The following is a 19,248-nucleotide window of genomic DNA, read 5'->3' as shown; positions in this document are numbered from 1 at the left end:
CCCTGTAGGACAGGGTAAGTGGCTACAGATAATGGACGGATGGATGGATTTGGTTGCATATCCTTGCTTGCAATAACTTCATCAAGCTGGCAACCCTCTGACATCACTAAACTGTTGCATTCTTCTTTTGCGATGCTTTTCCAGGCTTCTATCACAGCATATTTCAGTTGTTTGTTTTGGGGACGTTTCTCCCTTCAGTCTCCTGTTCAGGAGGTGAATTGCATGCTCAGTTGAATTAAGGTCTGGTGATTGACTTGGCCAGTCTAACACCTTCCACTTTTTCCTCCTTTATGAGTCCTCTGTTGTGTTGGCAGTGTGTTTTGGGCAGTTGTCTTGATGCAGGATGAAGATCTTCCAAATTCGATTGGATGAATTTCTCTGTAAATTGGCAGACAGAATGTTTCTCTAGACTTCTGAATTAATTCTGCTGCTAGTCATGAGTTACAGCATCAAATAAAGATTAGTGAGCTCATTCCAGAAGCAGCCATACAAGTCCAAGCTATGACAGTACCTCCACTGTGCTTGACTGATGAGCTCGCATGTTTTGGACCATGAGCAGATCCTTTCTTTCTCCACACTTTGGCCTTTCCATCACTTTGGTAGAAGTTAATCTTGGTTCCAAACTTTTGTGGCTCATCTCTGTATTTCTTTGTGAATTCCAATCTGGCTTTCTGATTCTTACTTCTGAGGAGTTGCTCGCGTCTTGTGGTATGGCCTCTGTATTTCTGCGCTTCTTCAAACAGTTGATTGTGATTCCTTCACCCCTGTCCAACCTGTGGAGGTTCTTTGTGATGTCACTAACTGTTGTTTTTGGGTTGTTCTTCACAGCTCTCACAATGTTTCCGTCATCAGCTGCTGTTGTTTTCCCTGGCTGACCTGTTCCGTCTCTGGCTGTTAGTGCACCAGTGCTTTCATTCTTTTTCAGGACATTCCAAATTGTTGTACTGGTTGTACCTAATGCTTGTGCATTGGCTCTGATCATTTTCGCCTCTTTCCTCACCCTCAGAATGGCTTTTCTTTGTTCTTAGTGACTTGCCTGGTTAAATAAAGGTTAAACAAAAATACATTTTCTTTTCTCCCATAGACAGCTCTCTGGTCTTCATGTTGGTTTATCCTTTTTAAAAACAAATGAACTCTTCACAGCTGAAACCCAGGACTTAAACATCTACTCAAAAGTAGTCATTCAGAGCTATTAATTGTTTAAACAATCAATTTAACAGGACAAACCTGGGCAACAAGAAACAGCTGTCGGGCACGTGTTCCAATATTTTTGATCACTCAAAGAAAAATGCATGGGTACAAGCAAAAGGTGCCATGTTCCAAGTTCTTTAACACATCTAGATGTAAATAACAGGAAATGAAAGCTGAAATTATGATCTATTGTCTCACATTTATCTTTTTATCTCAACCCCAAATGCATTCAGTGTATAGCAAAAACAAAAGAATTGGGCTTCCCATTCCAATACTTTCGGAGGGGACTGTATGTTTTCTGTGCTGTAGTGATTTGTTGCCATTCTATGCTGAAGACATGTTTGATTCATGAGTGTTTTGGGGTGCGGCTGTGTGCAGGCGTGTTATGGAACTTGTCTTCATGTGATGCATTGAAGATGCCTATAATCCAGGATGCTCTGGCTGTGCTCACCAACACGGTGATCATCCCTCACTCTGGCTGGGACTCCTCCCCACACCAGGACGAGCGCAAACTGCACCTGCACTCTTCACAAGTGCTCCGCAACGCAACAGGATGCCTCAGGTAGCATGTCAAACACACACACACACAGAGTGCTGATATGCATGTAATTGTAAAACTAAATGAATCTTAACTAGCGCTGTGTAGTGTGACATCATCATATTGACAATAAGATTTATACCACAACACTGCTGAATTCTTGAATCTGATTGGTCAGAAGGTGTTCAGTAATTTTCTGCAGCACTAATTCTGGCTGTAATTCAAGTCACAGGTCTATATTAATTTGCTTATGGGAGTACATTATTGTTTCATTAGTAACCTCATTCAGATGCCACATGGGGTTTTACTGTCTACAGTGGTGCTTGAAAGTTTGTGAACTCTTTAGAATTTTCTATATTTCTGCATAAATATGACCTAAAACATCATCAGATTTTCACACAAGTCCTAAAAGTAGATCAAGAGAACCCAGTTAAACAAAAGAGACAAAAATATTATACTTGGTCATTTATTTATTGAGGAAAATGATCCAATAGTACATATCTGTGAGTGGCAAAAGTATGTGAACCTTTGCTTTCAGTATCTGGTGTGACCCCCTTGTGCAGCAATAACTGCAACTAAACATTTGCGGTAACTGTCGATCAGTCCTGCACACCGGCTTGGAGGAATTTAGGCCATTCCTCCGTACAGAACAGCTTCAACTCTGGGATGTTGGTGGGTTTTCTCACATGAACTGCTCGCTTCAGGTCCTTCCACAACATTTCGATTGGATTAAGGTCAGGACTTTGCCCTGGCCATTCCAAAACATTCACTTTATTCTTCTTTAACCATTCTTTGGTAGAACAACTTGTGTGCTTAGGCTCGTTGTCTTGCTGCATGACCCACCTTCTCTTGAGATTCAGTTCATGGACAGATGTCCTGACATTTTCCTTTAGAATTTGCCGGTATAATTCAGAATTCATTGTTCCATCAATGACGGCAAGCCGTCCTGGCCCAGATGCAGCAAAACAGGCCCAAACCATGATACTACCACCACCATGTTTCACAGATGGGATAAGGTTCTGATGCTGGAATGGAATGTTTTTCTTTCTCCAAACATAACGCTTCTCATTTAAACCAGAAAGTTCTATTTTGGTCTCATCCGTCCACAGAACATTTTTCCAATAGCCTTCTGGCTTGTCCACGTGATCTTTAGCAAACTGCAGACGAGCACCAATGTTCTTTTTGGAGAGCAGTGGCTTTCTCCTTGCAACCCTGCCATGCACACCATTGTTGTTCAGTGGTCTTCTGATGGTGGACTCATGAACATTAACATTAGACAATGTGAGAGAGGCCTTCAGTTGCTTAGAAGTTACCCTGGGGTCCTTTGTGACCTCACTGACTATTACACGCCTTGCTCTTGGAGTGATCTTTGTTGGTCGACCACTCCTGGGGAGGGTAACAATGGTCTTGAATTTCCTCCATTTGTACACAATCTGTCTGACTGTGGATTGGTGGAGTCCAAACTCTTTAGAGATGGTTTTGTAACCTTTTCCAGCCTGATGAGCATCAAAAACGATTTTTCTGAGGTCCTCAGAAATCTCCTTCGTTCGTGTCATGATACACTTCCACAAACATGTGTTGTGAAGATCAGACTTTGATAGATCCCTGTTCTTTAAATAAAACAGGGTGCCCACTCACACCTGATTGTCATCCCATTGATTGAAAACGCCTGACTCTAATTTCACTTTCAAATTAACTGCTAATCCTAGAGGTTCACATACTTTTGTCACTCACCGATATGTAATATTGGATCATTTTCCTCAATAAATAAATGACAAAGTATAATATTTTTGTCTCATTTGTTTAACTGGGTTCTCTTTATCTACTTTTAGGACTTGTGTGAAAATCCGATGATGTTTTAGGTCATATTTATGCAGAAATATAGAAAATTCTAAAGGGTTCACAAACTTTCAAGCACCACTGTATATGTAAATATAGATTTACCTCAAAGAATAAAACACTGTTGTAGCCACACAAACAGGACTTAATAAGCATAGTGGGACAGAGGCAAGAAAAAGGATTTTTAGATCTGTAGCTCCTCTACATGACTAACATATGCTGAGCACCAACTGAAGATTTACGTAGGCAGTGTGTAATTAGAAATCATCTTATGCAGCTTTGTACTACTGCTTAGCCATTGGCTTATTGGCTTAGCCATTGTTGTCCTATTTGGTGTTGATTTTGGGTGTGTGTAAGCACTGTGTACAAAGAGCCCCTTTTTAAAAGCTAGTGGTTAAACAATATTGTGCCTGAATGAAATTAATTTTTACATCCTTGAAACGTCACTGTGTATTGAGTTCTCATTGTGCGTTTTACATCGCTCGATAGTGGCTCTAATTTGCTAATGAGCTTGGTGGCTTTAGGAAACACTGCTGTTAAACGTAATTGCTTTGAGTAACTGTTTCAGTCACATTTGGTAAATTGTCTCAGCGGTGATTATTGTGACAGACCTTTGTTGTTGTTTGGTTTATGTTTGGGTATGAATATACAGTGTCTTGCAAAAGTATTCATCCCCCTTGGTGTTTGTCCTGTTTTGTCACATTACAAGCTGGAGTTAAAATGGATTTTTGAAGGGTTAGCACCATTTGATTTACACAACATGCCTACCACGTTAAAGGTGAAAATTTTGAAAAATTTTGAAAAATCTGGAGTGTGCATAGGGTATTCACCCCCTTTCGTATGAAACCCCTAAATAAGAGCTGCTCCAACCAATTCACTTCATAAGTCACATAATTAGTTGATTAAGATCCACCTGTATGCAATCAAAGAGTCACATGATCTGTCACATGATGTCTGTATAAATCAACCTGTTCTGGAAGGACCCTGACTCTGCAACACTACTAAGCAAGCAACATGAAAACCAAGGAGCCTCCAAACAGGTCAGAGACGAAGTTGTGGAGAAGTATAGATCAGGGTTGGGTTATAAAACAAATATCCCAAACTTTGAATATCCCAGGGAGCACCATTAAATCCATTATAGCACAATGGAAAGAATATGGCACCACTACAAACCTGACAAGACAAGACCGCCCACCAAAACTCACAGACCGAGCAAGGAGGGCATTAATCAGAGATGCAACAAAAACGCCAAAGATAACACTGAAGGAGCTGCAAAGATCCACTGCGGAGATGGGAGTATCTGTCCGTAGGACCAATTTAAGCCATACACTCCACAGAGTGGGGCTTTATGGAAGAGTGGAATGGAAAAAAGACATTGCTTAAGAAAACATATTTGGAGTTTGCCCAGCAGCATGTGGCAGACTCCCCAAACATATGGAAGAAGATTCTCTGGTCAAATGAGACTAAAATTGATCTTTTTGGCCATCATGGGAAACGCCATGTGTGGTACAAACCCAACACCCTGAGAACACCATTCCTACAGTGAAGCATGGTGGTGGCAGCATCATGCTGTGGGGATACTTTTCATCTGCAGGGACAGGAAAGCTGGTCAGGACTGAAGGAAAGATGGATGGCACTAAATACAGGGCAATTCTGGAGGAAAACCTGTTTGAGTCGGCCAGAGGATTGAGACTGGGATGAAGGTTCACGTTCCAGCAGGACAATGACCCTAAACGTACTGCTAAAGCTACACTGGGGTGGTTTAAATGGAAACATTTAAATGTCTTGGAATGGCCTAATCAAAGCCCAGACCTCAATCCAATTGAGAATCTGTGGCATAACCTTAAGGTTGCTGTACACCAACGCAACCCATCTAACTTGAAGGAGTTGGAGCAGTTTCGCCTTGAGGAATGGGCAAAAATCCCAGTGGCTAGATGTTCTAAGCTAATAGAGACATACCCCAAGAGACTGGCAGCTGGAATTGCAGCAAAAGGTGGCTCTACAAAGTATTGACTTTAGGGAATGAATACCTGTGCACACTCCAGATTTTTTGTTTTTTTTCATCTTAATTATTGTTTGTGTGACAATAAAACAACAATTTGCACCTTTAAAGTGTTGTGTAAATCAAATGGTGCTAACCCTCCAAAAATCCATTTTAATTCCAGCTTGTAATGCGACAAAACAGGACAAACACCAAGGGGGGGGATACTTTTGCAAGACACTGTAAGTGATCGGTTCTTAGTAGATTAGGTTACTAGTGGCTGGTATCCTGGTTGACCCAGTTCACCACTTGTAATTCTTCTTAAGGTTTGAATTTTGTCCATCGTAGGAATGGAACAGCTATGTAACACCTTTAATTAAGAAAGCAATGCAAGAAAATAGACAGCATGGTTTTCTGTCGTGTTCTCCACACTGGTTGTTCGCAATAATAAACACGTCACTTAGTGATGTCACTCAGTTCCCAAAAATAGCTCACTGCATGTCTGTTTAAGCCACTTTACACTTGTCTACTTTTATTTCTCAAGTGGTGCATGAATAATCAGGTTTATGTGATGCAGTGTTAAATAGAAATGTAGATTTTGCCAAAATTATTTATTCATATTGAAAGGAAAAGCTAATGACTTTGTCGTCCTACTCCATGGCTACTCTGACTGTTGACTCTACTGCCGGTAAAATCATTAGCTTAAATAATCACTTTTAACAACGCCTATCGCTAGTTATTAAAATACATGATGTCCAAATCCATAAAATAATAGTTGTACATCAGTATTTTTAATTTTATTTATTTCTGTTAAGAAAAGTCGAGGTGACATCTTGGGTCATTTTATCAGACAGTAAGAAGACCGTTCACATCAAACTGTCAGATTAAACTGGTCTGAGTCTGTTAGTCTGCTATAGATTGGGTTATGCTAGGGTCATGTTTTACGTTTAACGATATGATTTCATTTTAGCCATGTCTAGAGAGGGGCGTGGTCACAGGCTTGAAGGTCACCAGACACCAGTGCAGTGTTTTTATTCCCTCAGCTCAGAAATATAATGAAGAGAGACTGCAGGACTCACAGATTCTTTGTCCGAGATCAGGAGGGATGGTCGTTTTCAAATATTTATTGTTGCTTTGATTTTTTTTTTTGCAGTCCATTAAATCTGATTTTAAACACGAATTTACAATATCCATCCATCCATTATCCGTAGCCGCTTATCCTGTTCTACAGGGTCACAGGCAAGCTGGAGCCTATCCCAGCTGACTACGGGCGAGAGGCGGGGTACACCCTGGACAAGTCGCCAGGTCATCACAGAGCCGACACATAGAGAGACACAACCATTCACACTCACACCTACGGTCAATTTAGAGTCACCAGTTAACCTAACCTGCATGTCTTTGGACTGTTGGGGAAACTGGAGCACCCGGAGGAAACCCACGCGGACACGGGGAGAACATGCAAACTCCACACAGAAAAGCCCTCGCCGGCTACTGGGCTCGAACCCAGAACCTTCTTGCTGTGAGGCGACAGTGCTAAGCACTACACCACCGTGCCGCCTCATTTACAATGTCGTCTCATCTCATCTCATTATCTCTAGCCGCTTTATCCTGTTCTACAGGGTCGCAGGCGAGCTGGAGTCTATCCCAGCTGACTACGGGTGAAAGGTGGGGTACACCCTGGACAAGTCGCCAGGTCATCACAGGGCTGACACATAGGCCAAGTTTACATTAGACCGTATCTGTCTCGTTTTCTTCGCAGATGCACTGTCCGTTTACATTAAACCGCCTGGAAACGCCGGGAAACGGGAATCCGCCAGGGTCCACGTATTCAATCCAGATCGTGTCAGCTCCGGTGCTGTGTAAACATTGAGATACGCGGATACGCTGTGCTGAGCTCTAGCTGGCGTCGTCATTGGACAACGTCACTGTGACATCCACCTTCCTGATTCGCTGGCGTTGGTCATGTGACGCGACTGCTGAAAAACGGCGCGGACTTCCGCCTTGTATCACCTTTCATTAAAGAGTATAAAAGTATGAAAATACTGCAAATACTGATGCAAATACTGCCCATTGTGTAGTTATGATTGTCTTTAGGCTTACCATCCTTCCACTTGCAAGTAGTAAGTGATATGCGCTGGGATCACACACACAGAGGCTCAGTCCCGAATCGTGGCTTGTGCACTTCACTCGCGTGCTCTGTGAGCTGCGCAGGGCCGGAGTGCGCACCCTCCAGAGGGCACTCGCTGTTCAGGGCGGAGTGATTTGGAGCGCAGGATGCCTGCGGAGCCGAGCGTATCTGTGTATTGGTGTTGCTGTGTGCACACTAATCGTTTTAAAAACGTTAATCTGATGATCCGCTGATACGGTCTAATGTAAACATGGGCATAGACACAGACAACCATTCACACTCACATTCACACCTACGGTCAATTTAGAGTCACCAGTTAACCTAACCTGCATGTCTTTGGACTGTGGGGGAAACCGGAGCACCCGGAGGAAACCCACGCGGACACGGGGAGAACATGCAAACTCCACACAGAAAGGCCCTCGCCGGCCCCGGGGCTCGAACCCGGACCTTCTTGCTGTGAGGCGACAGCGCTAACCACTACACCACCGTGCCGCCTCATTTACAATGTCGTGGTTTTTTTTATTTTTAGGATAATTTATTTGACATGATTGAGCACAGATGATTCTGTCCACTGAAGTACAGGTGACGGAAATGTTTGTTTGTTTGTTTGTTTGTTTGTTTGTTTTCTACCTGATAGTGGCTAGAAATAGTTATATAAAAACAGCACACCTCTGCAACTGTCTTTTATTTGCCGCACCCTTGAGCAAAACTATCTCTTCTTCACTGAAATTAATTTTTGTACCCTTTCAGTGTTTCTTTCTTTGGATCTTGAACAGCTTTTTCTCTCCTGCGGTGTTCTCAGATATTGGAGCTGAATAGCTGGCTGAATGCTTTCCTTTTATTTGCTCACTATTGCAACACCTGCATAAATTAGGGTACTGTATGATTTCTGGAAACTGATGTATAGTAAAAGAGTATAATTTGGGCATGCTGTTTGCATATGGCCTTTCGACACATGACTCGTGGGCAGGGCTTGATTCCATGCAGCTGATTTCATGATTTGTGCTCAGATCAGTTTTGAGGTTGCACGGCAGTTTCATGAAACAGATTTCTTTGTAGGCCATTCAGCCCCATACAGGAAAAATATATTTTGCCGAGCACGTCTGAAACATATGTTCATGATGTTCATGATGTCAGCCGTGCATATGTCAGTATATTTATTAATTAAACCTAACCGTAGGTGCTTCGGAGGCTGGAACATGCACAGCTGAAGGACTTTCTTCAGTTACAGTCTGCTAAAATTCTTGACCATCCATCTTCTATACTGCTTATCTACTGCAGGTCACGGGTGAGCTGGAGCCAATCCCAGCTGACTTGGGGCGAGAGACAAACAGCCGTCCACACTCACATTCACGCCTGTGGGCAGGTTAGAGTAGCCAGTTAACCTAATTTGCGTGTCTGTGGGAAGAGAACATGCAAACTTCACACAGAAAGGCCCCTGGCTGTCTGGCGGGATCAAACACGGAACCTGCTTGCTGTGAGGCAGCAGTGCTAACCACTGTAGCACTATATTTTGCCTTATATTTTGCATTTCATTTCATAAATTTGAATATATTTTAACTATATTTCCCACTTAACATCATATATGATGTTAGAATATATATTTAACCCCTTGGCTGCCACCCATAATTAATTGTAATGGGCCGGGCATATAGGTCAGAATTGGGACATTTTGATAATCTTTCTCTAACTTGTTCAGAACTTTATATTTTTAAAATTTGTAGAGAAAAATCACAAAAAAACACTGTTGTAGAGTAAAAATAACTTTAGCAATCAAAAACAAACACGACAACGGGTCTTGTCAATGAGAACCTGTCCGTAAACATGAATTACTCGTACTTGAAAAGGGTCCAGGGTACCATTTTTATGATGGTCTTTGGTATGGCCCAGCCGCGAATAGAACTCACGAGCTCCCACGCTAACCACTAGGCCAACATGCCACTGTGAAGTAAAAGTAATGTGCCATGTAAGGTACATAAAAGGAGGCGTTTATGACGAGTAGCGTACGTCATAAGGCACAGCGGTAAAAGATTTCATGACGTACGTGACTCATCCAAGGGCAGTGAAGGGGTTAAAAATGACAAATATACGTGAACAGCAATACAAATACAGTATATTGCAGTGTATTTACAATATATTCCACATTTTTTGACACTTTAAAATATATTTCAATACACTTTTTTCTGTATGGGGCGCACGCAGATCTGCACTTATTTTCGTGCGGCTTTGATGAATAAGGGCCAATGTGATTATAGAACTGGCACTAGGAATCACTTGGCACTCGGTCAGGCATTTTGCTGTTGATATATGTGGGCTGCCCTTTTGTATGTGGCCAGAATAGCCTGTCTACAAAGAATAATGATATCATTTGCCTGCTTTGGCATTTTTGGGGAGGAGGTTTATTAGTTTTAGCCATACGGGGGGCATGTGTACTTTTTAACGTTCTGGAGCGTGCGTAGTGTTCCGTCTCATCGATGTTTCGTCTCAGTGCTCAGTTTACAGATCAGATACTGTTGCACATAACCTTGTGTTTCCCTTAGCCTTATTAACAATTCAAATCCAGACAGCTCTCGCTCAGGTTTGAAGCAGCTGGACAGTGCAAGAGGAAATGCAGAGTCACGCTGGAAGTGAACTGGCTGGCCCGAGCTCTCCCCAAAGCCCTGTGTGCTAATTAATCTGTTTCACGGTTGACCGAGGCTCTGGGAAACCAATTGAATATTTAACGGTCGAGCGCTGCTGTCACAGCACCTGCAGGAATGGCAGGATTTTTCTCGTGCCAGAGGAATGATGATGTAGCCTTTGATGTGGCACGTGGTAGGCCACACTCTAATGAGCCCTCCAGGACCAAGCACACCCGAGGTTAACAAAATGTTATGAGTGCACTAGATACCACGCATCATTTCGATGACAGATTCCAGCACAACAAGGATTATATCAGTGTTGTAGTCGAGTCACTAAACCTCGAGTCCGAGTCATGAAAGAAAATTTCGAGTCGAGTTCACTACTGATCCGAGTCGAGTCTGACACAAGCCCCGCTATCAAAAGGGCAAATAACACGAGAGTTCATCAGTCAGCAAGCAAGCCCCGATATCAACAGAGCAATGAACGTAGCGTGTCACTGAGTTCTCTGGGTGGAGTCTTGCCAAATGACGATTGAAGTTCGAGGTTGTCCCCGTCGTCTCCTCGATAGTTCTTCGACATATGGAACACACAGCAGTGCATTTTTTCCCACTGCACGAGAAATCTGTATAAGCAAAGCGGACGATCCTAGCGGCTTCTCTCCAGGCATTTTAGCGCCATTAACGTTAGTTTGTTCCTGAACATGACGTATAAACAGGTGAATGTGCATCCTCTTGCATGAAATTAGTATAAAAGGTAACGTAGATGTATATATAAATATGCCAAATTATTATGGCATGTTACAAACATAAAGAAAAAATCCGAGTCTCCAATTTACAAGTCCGAGTCATCAGTGCTCAAGTCCAAGTCAAGTCACGAGGCCTTAAAATTAGGGCACGAGTCGGACTCACGTCCAAGTCCTTGTACACTTGTGCGTCCCTGATTCATGATATCTTGTTACTTGTAGTTGTCTTGTAACTTTTGAAACAGTTGCTCACTATCAGAAGGAAACATAAATACTTCGCCGATGCTGAAAGTAATTGATAAATACTGTTACATGTGCTCTGCAGGAACGTGAGCTCGGCAGGAGAGGAGGCACGACGCAGGATGAGAGAGTGCGAGGGGCTGACTGATGCTCTGCTCTATGTCATTCAGACTGCACTGGGCAGCAGCGAGATTGACAGCAAGGTCCGAAACATTGATTTTGTTTAACACACACAGCAATCTGAACAACTGTTCTCACCACGTACACTCAGTGTGCTCAGCTGTTGAAGCAGGTAACGTTAGTCTTCCTTATAATGCAGTCATAAAGTGCAGACAGTGAGGTTGACTCACAGATTTTACACGTATAAGGTGAAACAATGGATTCAGGGTCGAGTAGAGGCGTACAGACTTTGGAAGAACAATTACAGATCATCCAGAGGGAGACTGGAAGGAGTGTTACAGCGTAGATACAGCCTCAATTTGTTTGCACTCAGTCGAGTAGTAATTAGCATTGAGAATGTTTGTGCATTCCTCCCTCACTGTTGTATTAGCAGTTACAGTATTAAGAGCAGAGAATGGTAATTGCACATATTAAGTAAAAGACACATCTTTATATTCAGCCTCCAGTTTTCTTTCAAGCTCTGTCTCCCTCTTTGAGATTGCTGTAAGACATGAGAACCAGGCAGAGAATTAGAAAAAGCAGACTGTCACATTTAAAGCCTCTGAAACAATGCAAGGTCTCCTCCTTTGCTTTGTTCTGCCTCACTGCTCGGCAGAATAGGATTAGCTCTACACTGGACACCATCCAGAGTACCAATCTAACAAGTTATAGTACTGCAAAGGCTTTGCAAAGAAGACAAATATCTGGAAAAGCTGGACTTTTAGGGATTAGGCGTGTTCAATTATTGGACATTCAGCTATTTTTAAGAAGCTCAGGCCCTGTCCACACGGCAACGGATTCAGGTGAATCTGATAAAATTGTTTATCGTTTCGGCCTGGCGTCCACACGGCACCAGCGTTTTGGGTGCCCCAAAACGAAATCTTTTGAGAACGGGTTCCAGAGTGGAAAAGTCTGGCAACGGCGCCGTTGCGAAGTCGTCTGGACGAGTAGAACGGATTTGTTTACGATGACGTCACAACCACATGACTGTCAGTGCTTCACGCCGGGTAGAAGTGTAACAAACTCGATGCGAGTTGTCAACAAATCCTATAACTTGGTTCATGAAACGCGCTTCCAAAATATTTTCACTGTGAATATTTATTGTGTAATGGTGCAAAGTGAGAGAGAGAGAGTGAGTGAGAGTGAGAGAATAGCCCTTAGGGCAGAGTCTTTAGTCCAAACACTGCGGAAGTACTGAGTATAACCAAACCGCACACCGCCCGTGCGTTTTCCAAAAACAAAATCCCGCCAGCAAAAATAGGGGAAAAAAAGGAGCGATCTCACCTCTTCAGATGTTGGTTTAAGTCCAACAATACATTCCTCAAAAAGGGCGTAGAAGAACAAAGTAATCCATCAACGTGTAGCATTCAATTTATTCCGGACCATTAAAGAATTCTGGAGGATATCAGAATGTTGGCGTACCAGCTTCCATCTACCCCCATTCATTCCTCTTTCCGCGTCTTTCGTCTTACTATACTGATTAATAATCAAAACTTTATGTGGCTAATGCTACAGAAGAAGGGGTTTATGCGCATGCGTCTACTTCTATTGTTCTGGTGTCTCCAATGGGACCGTCTTACAGCGCACGTAGAGGTGTGGCATGTGTATTGCATCGTTTTCAGCAAGCGTTGCGTTGCAATATGTGCCTGATATTTTACTGATCCGTTGCCCATGTGGACGCCATCTCATCTCATCTCATTATCTCTAGCCGCTTTATCCTTCTACAGGGTCGCAGGCAAGCTGGAGCCTATCCCAGCTGACTACGGGCGAGAGGCAGGGTACACCCTGGACAAGTCGCCAGGTCATCACAGGGCTGACACATAGACACAGACAACCATTCACACTCACATTCACACCTATGCTCAATTTAGAGTCACCAGTTAACCTAACCTGCATGTCTTTGGACTGTGGGGGAAACCGGAGCACCCGGAGGAAACCCACGCGGACAGCATGCAAACTCCGCACAGAAAGGCCCTCGCCAGCCACGGGGCTCGAACCCGGACCTTCTTGCTGTGAGGCGACAGCGCTAACCACTACACCACCGTGCCGCCCCTGTGGACGCGATATTTAAAAAAAAAAAATCTCGTTGCCGTTGTCGTGTGGATGTAGCCTCAATCACTATACAGTAGCAGTCAAAAGTCTGGACACACCAACTCATTCCAAGGTTTTTCTGTATTTTGACTATTTTCTACATTGTATAAGAATACTGAAGACATCAAAACTATGAAATAACATCTGGAATATATATGGAATTATGTAGTCAACAAAATATGTTTCATGTTTTCGATTCTTCAGAGTAGCCAGCATTTCCCTTGATGATGCTTTGCACACTACCGGCATTATCTTAACCAACTTCATGAGGTAGTCGCCTGGAATGCTTTCCTTGCCTTCCTAATGTGTTTGAGATCAAACAGTAAATAGTAAATAATAACAATGCAGTAAACAGCCCTATTCCACAACTGTAGTAATCCATATTATGTCAAGAATTGCTCAGCTAAGTAAAGAGAAACGACATCCGTCATTACTTTAAGACACGAAGTGGCTTTGAATTAATAAAAATAAAGAAAAACCAGTGAATTAAAAGGGGTGTCCAAACTTTTGTGTGGTATTGTACATGAAAATAGATCCATTGCAGGCTGCAAATACAAATTCCAGCCCAGCCGTCATCTTTCTGCTGGATTTCTTTTTCCCTTGTGCCATTTTTATAAAAGACCGTAGAGAACTGCGTGTGTATCTTGAGGAACTTGTCCTATCGGCTAGCAGCAGAGACGTCTCAGGGACAGCAGCTGGGCTCCGATGAGCTGGACGGGGTGCTCTGCACTGACGCCAGCGGGAAGGATGCTGAGAGCTCTGGCTGCTGGGGCAAAAAGAAGAAGAAAAAGAAGAGCCACGATCAGGTGGGCCACAGGCACGAGCACCGCAGCTGCTAGCAATTAGCACCATTTAGCAGCGCCGCCATTCAGGCAGCTTGCGTTGCCAATCAACCCTCTTCCAGTAGATAATTACTTGCTTAGAGAGCTGATTTCATTTAGGCTCTGAAAACAGTAGCAATAGAGAGGCCATTGGCTACATTCTCCCACAGCCACATGGGCATGGCGGGAAGCTCCAAGGTTGCATTAACTCCCAACATTGTGGCTTTTCAATTAAATTGCAAAACGCAAATGCAATTGAGGTGACCCAGCTATTTACAGCACATATCTGAGAAGGCGATGATGGAGCAGCTGCTCTACAGTACAGCTGGTTTGCTCGACTCGTTGCACAACAGATTGGTACCTAACTTCAAATGTTTCCATATAGTTTATCATCAGCTTTCTGTTTACGACCTTCTCCTGCTAAGACACTGAAGTTGCTGTACTTCTCTAGAGTTCATATAAATTGAGTGTTTAATGAGGTTCGCTCTTCCTGTGCTCTCAGTGGGACGGCGTTGGTCCTTTTCCAGACTCTGGTGATCCTCCGAAGGGGCTGCAGATGCTCTGGCACCCATCCATAGTGAAGCCATACCTCACACTGCTGTCAGAATGCTCCAACCCGGACACGCTGGAGGGGGCTGCAGGGGCTCTACAGAATCTGGCGGCAGGCAGCTGGAAGGTAGGCCCCACCCCGAAGCCAGTGAGTAACCCCACCCTCTCAGAATCACAGCCCAACTGGGTCAACTTGCACTCCTACTGACACAGACATACAGTACAACATTCACACAGCTTGAGCCATGACTTCACGATGTTCCGACACAAGTCCTAGCCCTCCAGAGTTCCTGCTCATACAGTATTGATCACAAAGCTTTCTCTGCTGTACGTTCAATACTAGCTTCTTTACAACACAGGTAAAGCTATCCAGTTATTTATAAACTGTACTTAAAGTCCAAACTATACTTTTTCATCGAGTGGCTTGACATCTGCTCGTTCACGCAACTATCCAATCAACCCACCATTTAGCAGCTGCACAATGCATAAAAATCATCCAGGTAAAGGTCAAGAGGGATTTTCATTTTCATAGAGGATAGAATTTGCAAAAAACTTATGGAGCAGAAACGCCTTGTTGATGAGAGGTCAGGTGAGAATGACCAAACTGGTTCATGCTTACAGGACGGCTACAGTAACTCCAATAACCACTCTTTACAGCCATGGTGAGCAGAAAAGCTTCTCAGAAAGCACAACACATCATACTTTTGCCGCTTTTCCACTACAAACGCGGCTGAGTCGGGCTGAGCCGTGCCGTGCTGAGTCGAGCTGAGCGGGGCTGTTGGAGTTGCATTTCGACTACAACCGCGCTGAACCGTGCTGGCTGGAAGTGGGTGGACACATTGGGTGGAGTTAGCGAAAGTGGGTGGACGTCAGGTGATGTCGTTAAGCAGCGCAAACAGTGACATCAGTGAGCTTTAAGCGGTAGTCTCACGACCCGGATAGTAAACAATAAACATGGAGGACATGGAGTCGTTAGTGTTGCTGGTCTCGGTGCTGTGGCTTGTTGTCACCGACAACGCCAACAGATACTGGCAAGAGCGTATAGATGAGGCGAAGCGCATAAGGCTTCAGAAATTCTCGTAATTCGTAATTCTTCTCCTTCCGGGTTTACGGTGTTTACAGATCCCAGCGCACTCGCGGGGCGTGTGTGGGCATGTGAGGACACTCCTCCTCACCAATCAGTGCACAGGGGAGTGTCTGCTCACGCCCCCAGCCTCACTCGGCACGGTTTGGCTCGCTTCAGCCCCACTCCAAAACGGTGCGAGTTTTAGGGGCTAAGCAGGGCTGAAGCGAGCTGAGTCGTGCTGTTCTTTGGTAGTCGAAACGCGAGCCGTGTCGGGCTGAAGTGAGCTGAAGTGAGCTGAAAAAGGGTAGTGGAAAAGGGCCATTTGAGACCACGCTCAGAAGAACAAGAATCTGAGGCGACAGTGGGCACATGCTCACCAAAACTGGACAGATGTAGCCTGTGGCCACTGTAGCCTCAGATCAAGAGTGGAACCCCACATGGTCTTCTGCTACTGTAGTCCATCCACCTTAAGGATGAATGTGTTGTGCATTCTGGGATGCATTTCTGCTCACCACGGTTGTAAAAAGTGATTATTTGAGTTACTGTAGCCTTTCTGTAAGCTAAGAACCAGCCTGGCCTCACTCTCATCGACAAGCTGTTTCCGCCTGCGTAAATGCCGCTCACTGTATGCTTTTTGTTTTTCACAACATTCAGTGTGAACTCTAGAGACTACTATGTGTGAAAATCCCAGGAGATCAGCAGTTTCTGAAAGACTCATACCAGCCCATCTGGCACCAAAAATCATGTCACGGAGCTCACTTTTTTTTTTTTGTCTTTTCTGATGAAACTCTTGATCTGTATCTACATGATTTTATGCATCACACCACTGCCACAGGGGCGGCACGGTGGTGTAGTGGTTAGCGCTGTCGCCTCACAGCAAGAAGGTCCGGGTTCGAGCCCCATGGCCGGCAAGGGCCTTTCTGTGTGGAGTTTGCATGTTCTCCCCGTGTCCGCGTGGGTTTCCTCCGGGTGCTCCGGTTTCCCCCACAGTCCAAAGACATGCAGGTTAGGTTAACTGGTGACTCTAAATTGACCGTAGGTGTGAATGTGAATGGTTGTCTGTGTCTATGTGTCAGCCCTGTGATGACCTGGCGACTTGTCCAGAGTGTACCCCGCCTTTCGCCCGTAGTCAGCTGGGATAGGCTCCAGCTTGCCTGCGACCCTGTAGAAGGATAAAGCGGCTAGAGATAATGAGATGAGATGAGACCACTGCCACATGATTGAGTGACTGGATAAATGCATGAATGTGCAGGTATATAGGTGTTGCTAATAAAGTGCCTGTTGAGTGTATATACACAGTAAGTTCTCTATCAAAGCATATTTCTGAAGGGAACAGTTTGATGAAATATTTTACATTTGCATGTTTGTCTGGAACTACCCGACTGATGTAGCTAAGACATAATGGAACCCTGTATATATAAAGTTGTTGTCAGAAGTTTACACTACCGTTCAAAAGTTTGGGGTCACCCAGACAATTTTGTGTTTTCCATGAAAAGTCACACTTTTATTTACCACCATAAGTTGTAAAATGAATAGAAAATCTAGTCAAGACATTTTTCTGGCCATTTTGAGCATTTAATCGACCCCACAAATGTGATGCTCCAGAAACTCAATCTGCTCAAAGGAAGGTCAGTTTTACAGCTTCTCTAAAGAGCTCAACTGTTTTCAGCTGTGCTAACATGATTGTACAAGGGTTTTCTAATCCTCCATTAGCCTTCTGAGGCAATGAGCAAACACATTGTACCATTAGAACACTGGAGTGAGAGTTGCTGGAAATGGGCCTCTATACACCTATGGAGATATTGCACCAAAAACCACACATTTGCAGCTAGAATAGTCATTTAGCACATTAGCAATGTATAGAGTGCATTTCTGATTAGTTTAAAGTGATCTTCATTGAAAAGAACAGTGCTTTTCTTTCAAAAATAAGGACATTTCAAAGTGACCCCAAACTTTTGAACGGTAGTGTACATACGGTGACATGAATGTCATCTTGGATATGAATGTCATGGCAATATTTGGGCTTTCAGTCATTTCTTTGAACTGTTCTTTTTCTGTGGCAAAATGATTGTACAGCATACATCTTTAAAAAAAACCACTAGAATTTGGTGCACAAGTTTTAATTTTCTTTGAGTTTTCTGAAATCAACACAGGGTCAAAATTATACATACACGGTCAAAAATATTACATATGCTCACTTGGATTATTAATTCAGAGGCGCTGACACTTCCAAAATGTCTTTTATCTTGCCAAGGCCGAGGTCTCTTAACTTCCTGTTAGTGATCATGATTGACTACAGCTGGTAGCGTCTCTGTGCCTTCATAAAAAAGGTTTGTTTACAGCACTCATTGGATTGACCAACACACAGTAAAATGGGAAAGTCCAAGGAGCTCAGTGCAGATCTGAGAAAGAGGACTGCAGATATACACAACTCTGGAATGTCTCTTGGAGCCATTTCTAAACAACTGCAAATTCCAAGACCAGTTCAAACAACTGTGTCCAAGTTATTGTGAGGTGTAGTCACTTTGCCAAGCCACTCTGCTTCAAGAAAACCCAAACTGTCACCCTTAGCTGAAAGGAAATTGGTTTGGATGGCCAGGAACAATATGGGAGCCACCATGGCACAGCCCTACCATGAACTGGAAGCTGATGGATCACTGTCTACACTTCAGATCACCATGGACTAAGAGGCTGCTATCCAAGAAATAACCCCCTGCTCTAAAATTGACACCTTCAAGCTTGACTAAAGTTTGAAGCTGACCACACAGACAAAGAAAAAGCCTTCTGGAGGATAGCTGTATGGTCAGATGAGACAAAGATTGAGTTGTTTGGCCACAATGACCACCATGTACAGCGGGGCACTGTACCAGCTGGTGGTGGTAGGATCATCATGCTCTGGGGCTGTTTTGCTGCCAGTGGAACTGGTTCATTGCACAAAGTGGATGGAATAATGAAGAAGGAGGACTACCTCAGAATTCTTCAGCATAAACCATCAGAAACTTGAACACGACTCGGGAGTCACAACAGGACACTGAACCCAAACACGCATCAGAGCTGGTTGCAGAGGATAAAGCAGGCAAACATTAAGCTTAAAACAAGTCCTGACTTCAACCCTTTTGAAAATATATGGACCGTGCTTATAAATCAAGTCCATGCCAAGAAAAAAAACAAAAACAAATTGAATTGAACTCTATCAATTCTACCATGAAGAGTCGTGAAATATCCAACCAGAATTCTGCCAGAAGCTTGTTCATGGTAAACAAAAATGTTTGGTCAAGGTG

The 19,248-nt window shown here is 43.7% G+C and overlaps 1 protein-coding gene across 2 annotated transcripts in view; it reads left to right on the top strand.

Annotated features, from left to right (window-relative positions):
* ctnnd2b (catenin (cadherin-associated protein), delta 2b) overlaps nt 1–19,248 on the top strand; it is a 229,446-nt gene that overhangs the window by 184,348 nt on the left and 25,850 nt on the right. For both annotated transcript variants that reach the window (XM_060932003.1, XM_060931995.1), the window contains 4 exons: nt 1,570–1,753; nt 11,367–11,484; nt 14,152–14,337; nt 14,855–15,049. In XM_060932003.1, coding sequence (XP_060787986.1) covers nt 1,570–1,753; nt 11,367–11,484; nt 14,152–14,337; nt 14,855–15,049 — 683 coding nt within the window. The remainder of the gene's footprint in view (nt 1–1,569; nt 1,754–11,366; nt 11,485–14,151; nt 14,338–14,854; nt 15,050–19,248) is intronic.

The sequence above is a fragment of the Neoarius graeffei genome, chromosome 1 (assembly GCF_027579695.1).
Source record: "Neoarius graeffei isolate fNeoGra1 chromosome 1, fNeoGra1.pri, whole genome shotgun sequence".
Classification (NCBI taxonomy): domain Eukaryota; kingdom Metazoa; phylum Chordata; class Actinopteri; order Siluriformes; family Ariidae; genus Neoarius; species Neoarius graeffei.
The sequence above is the reverse complement of the archived record's forward strand: the minus strand, read 5'-3'. Positions and strand labels throughout refer to the sequence as shown.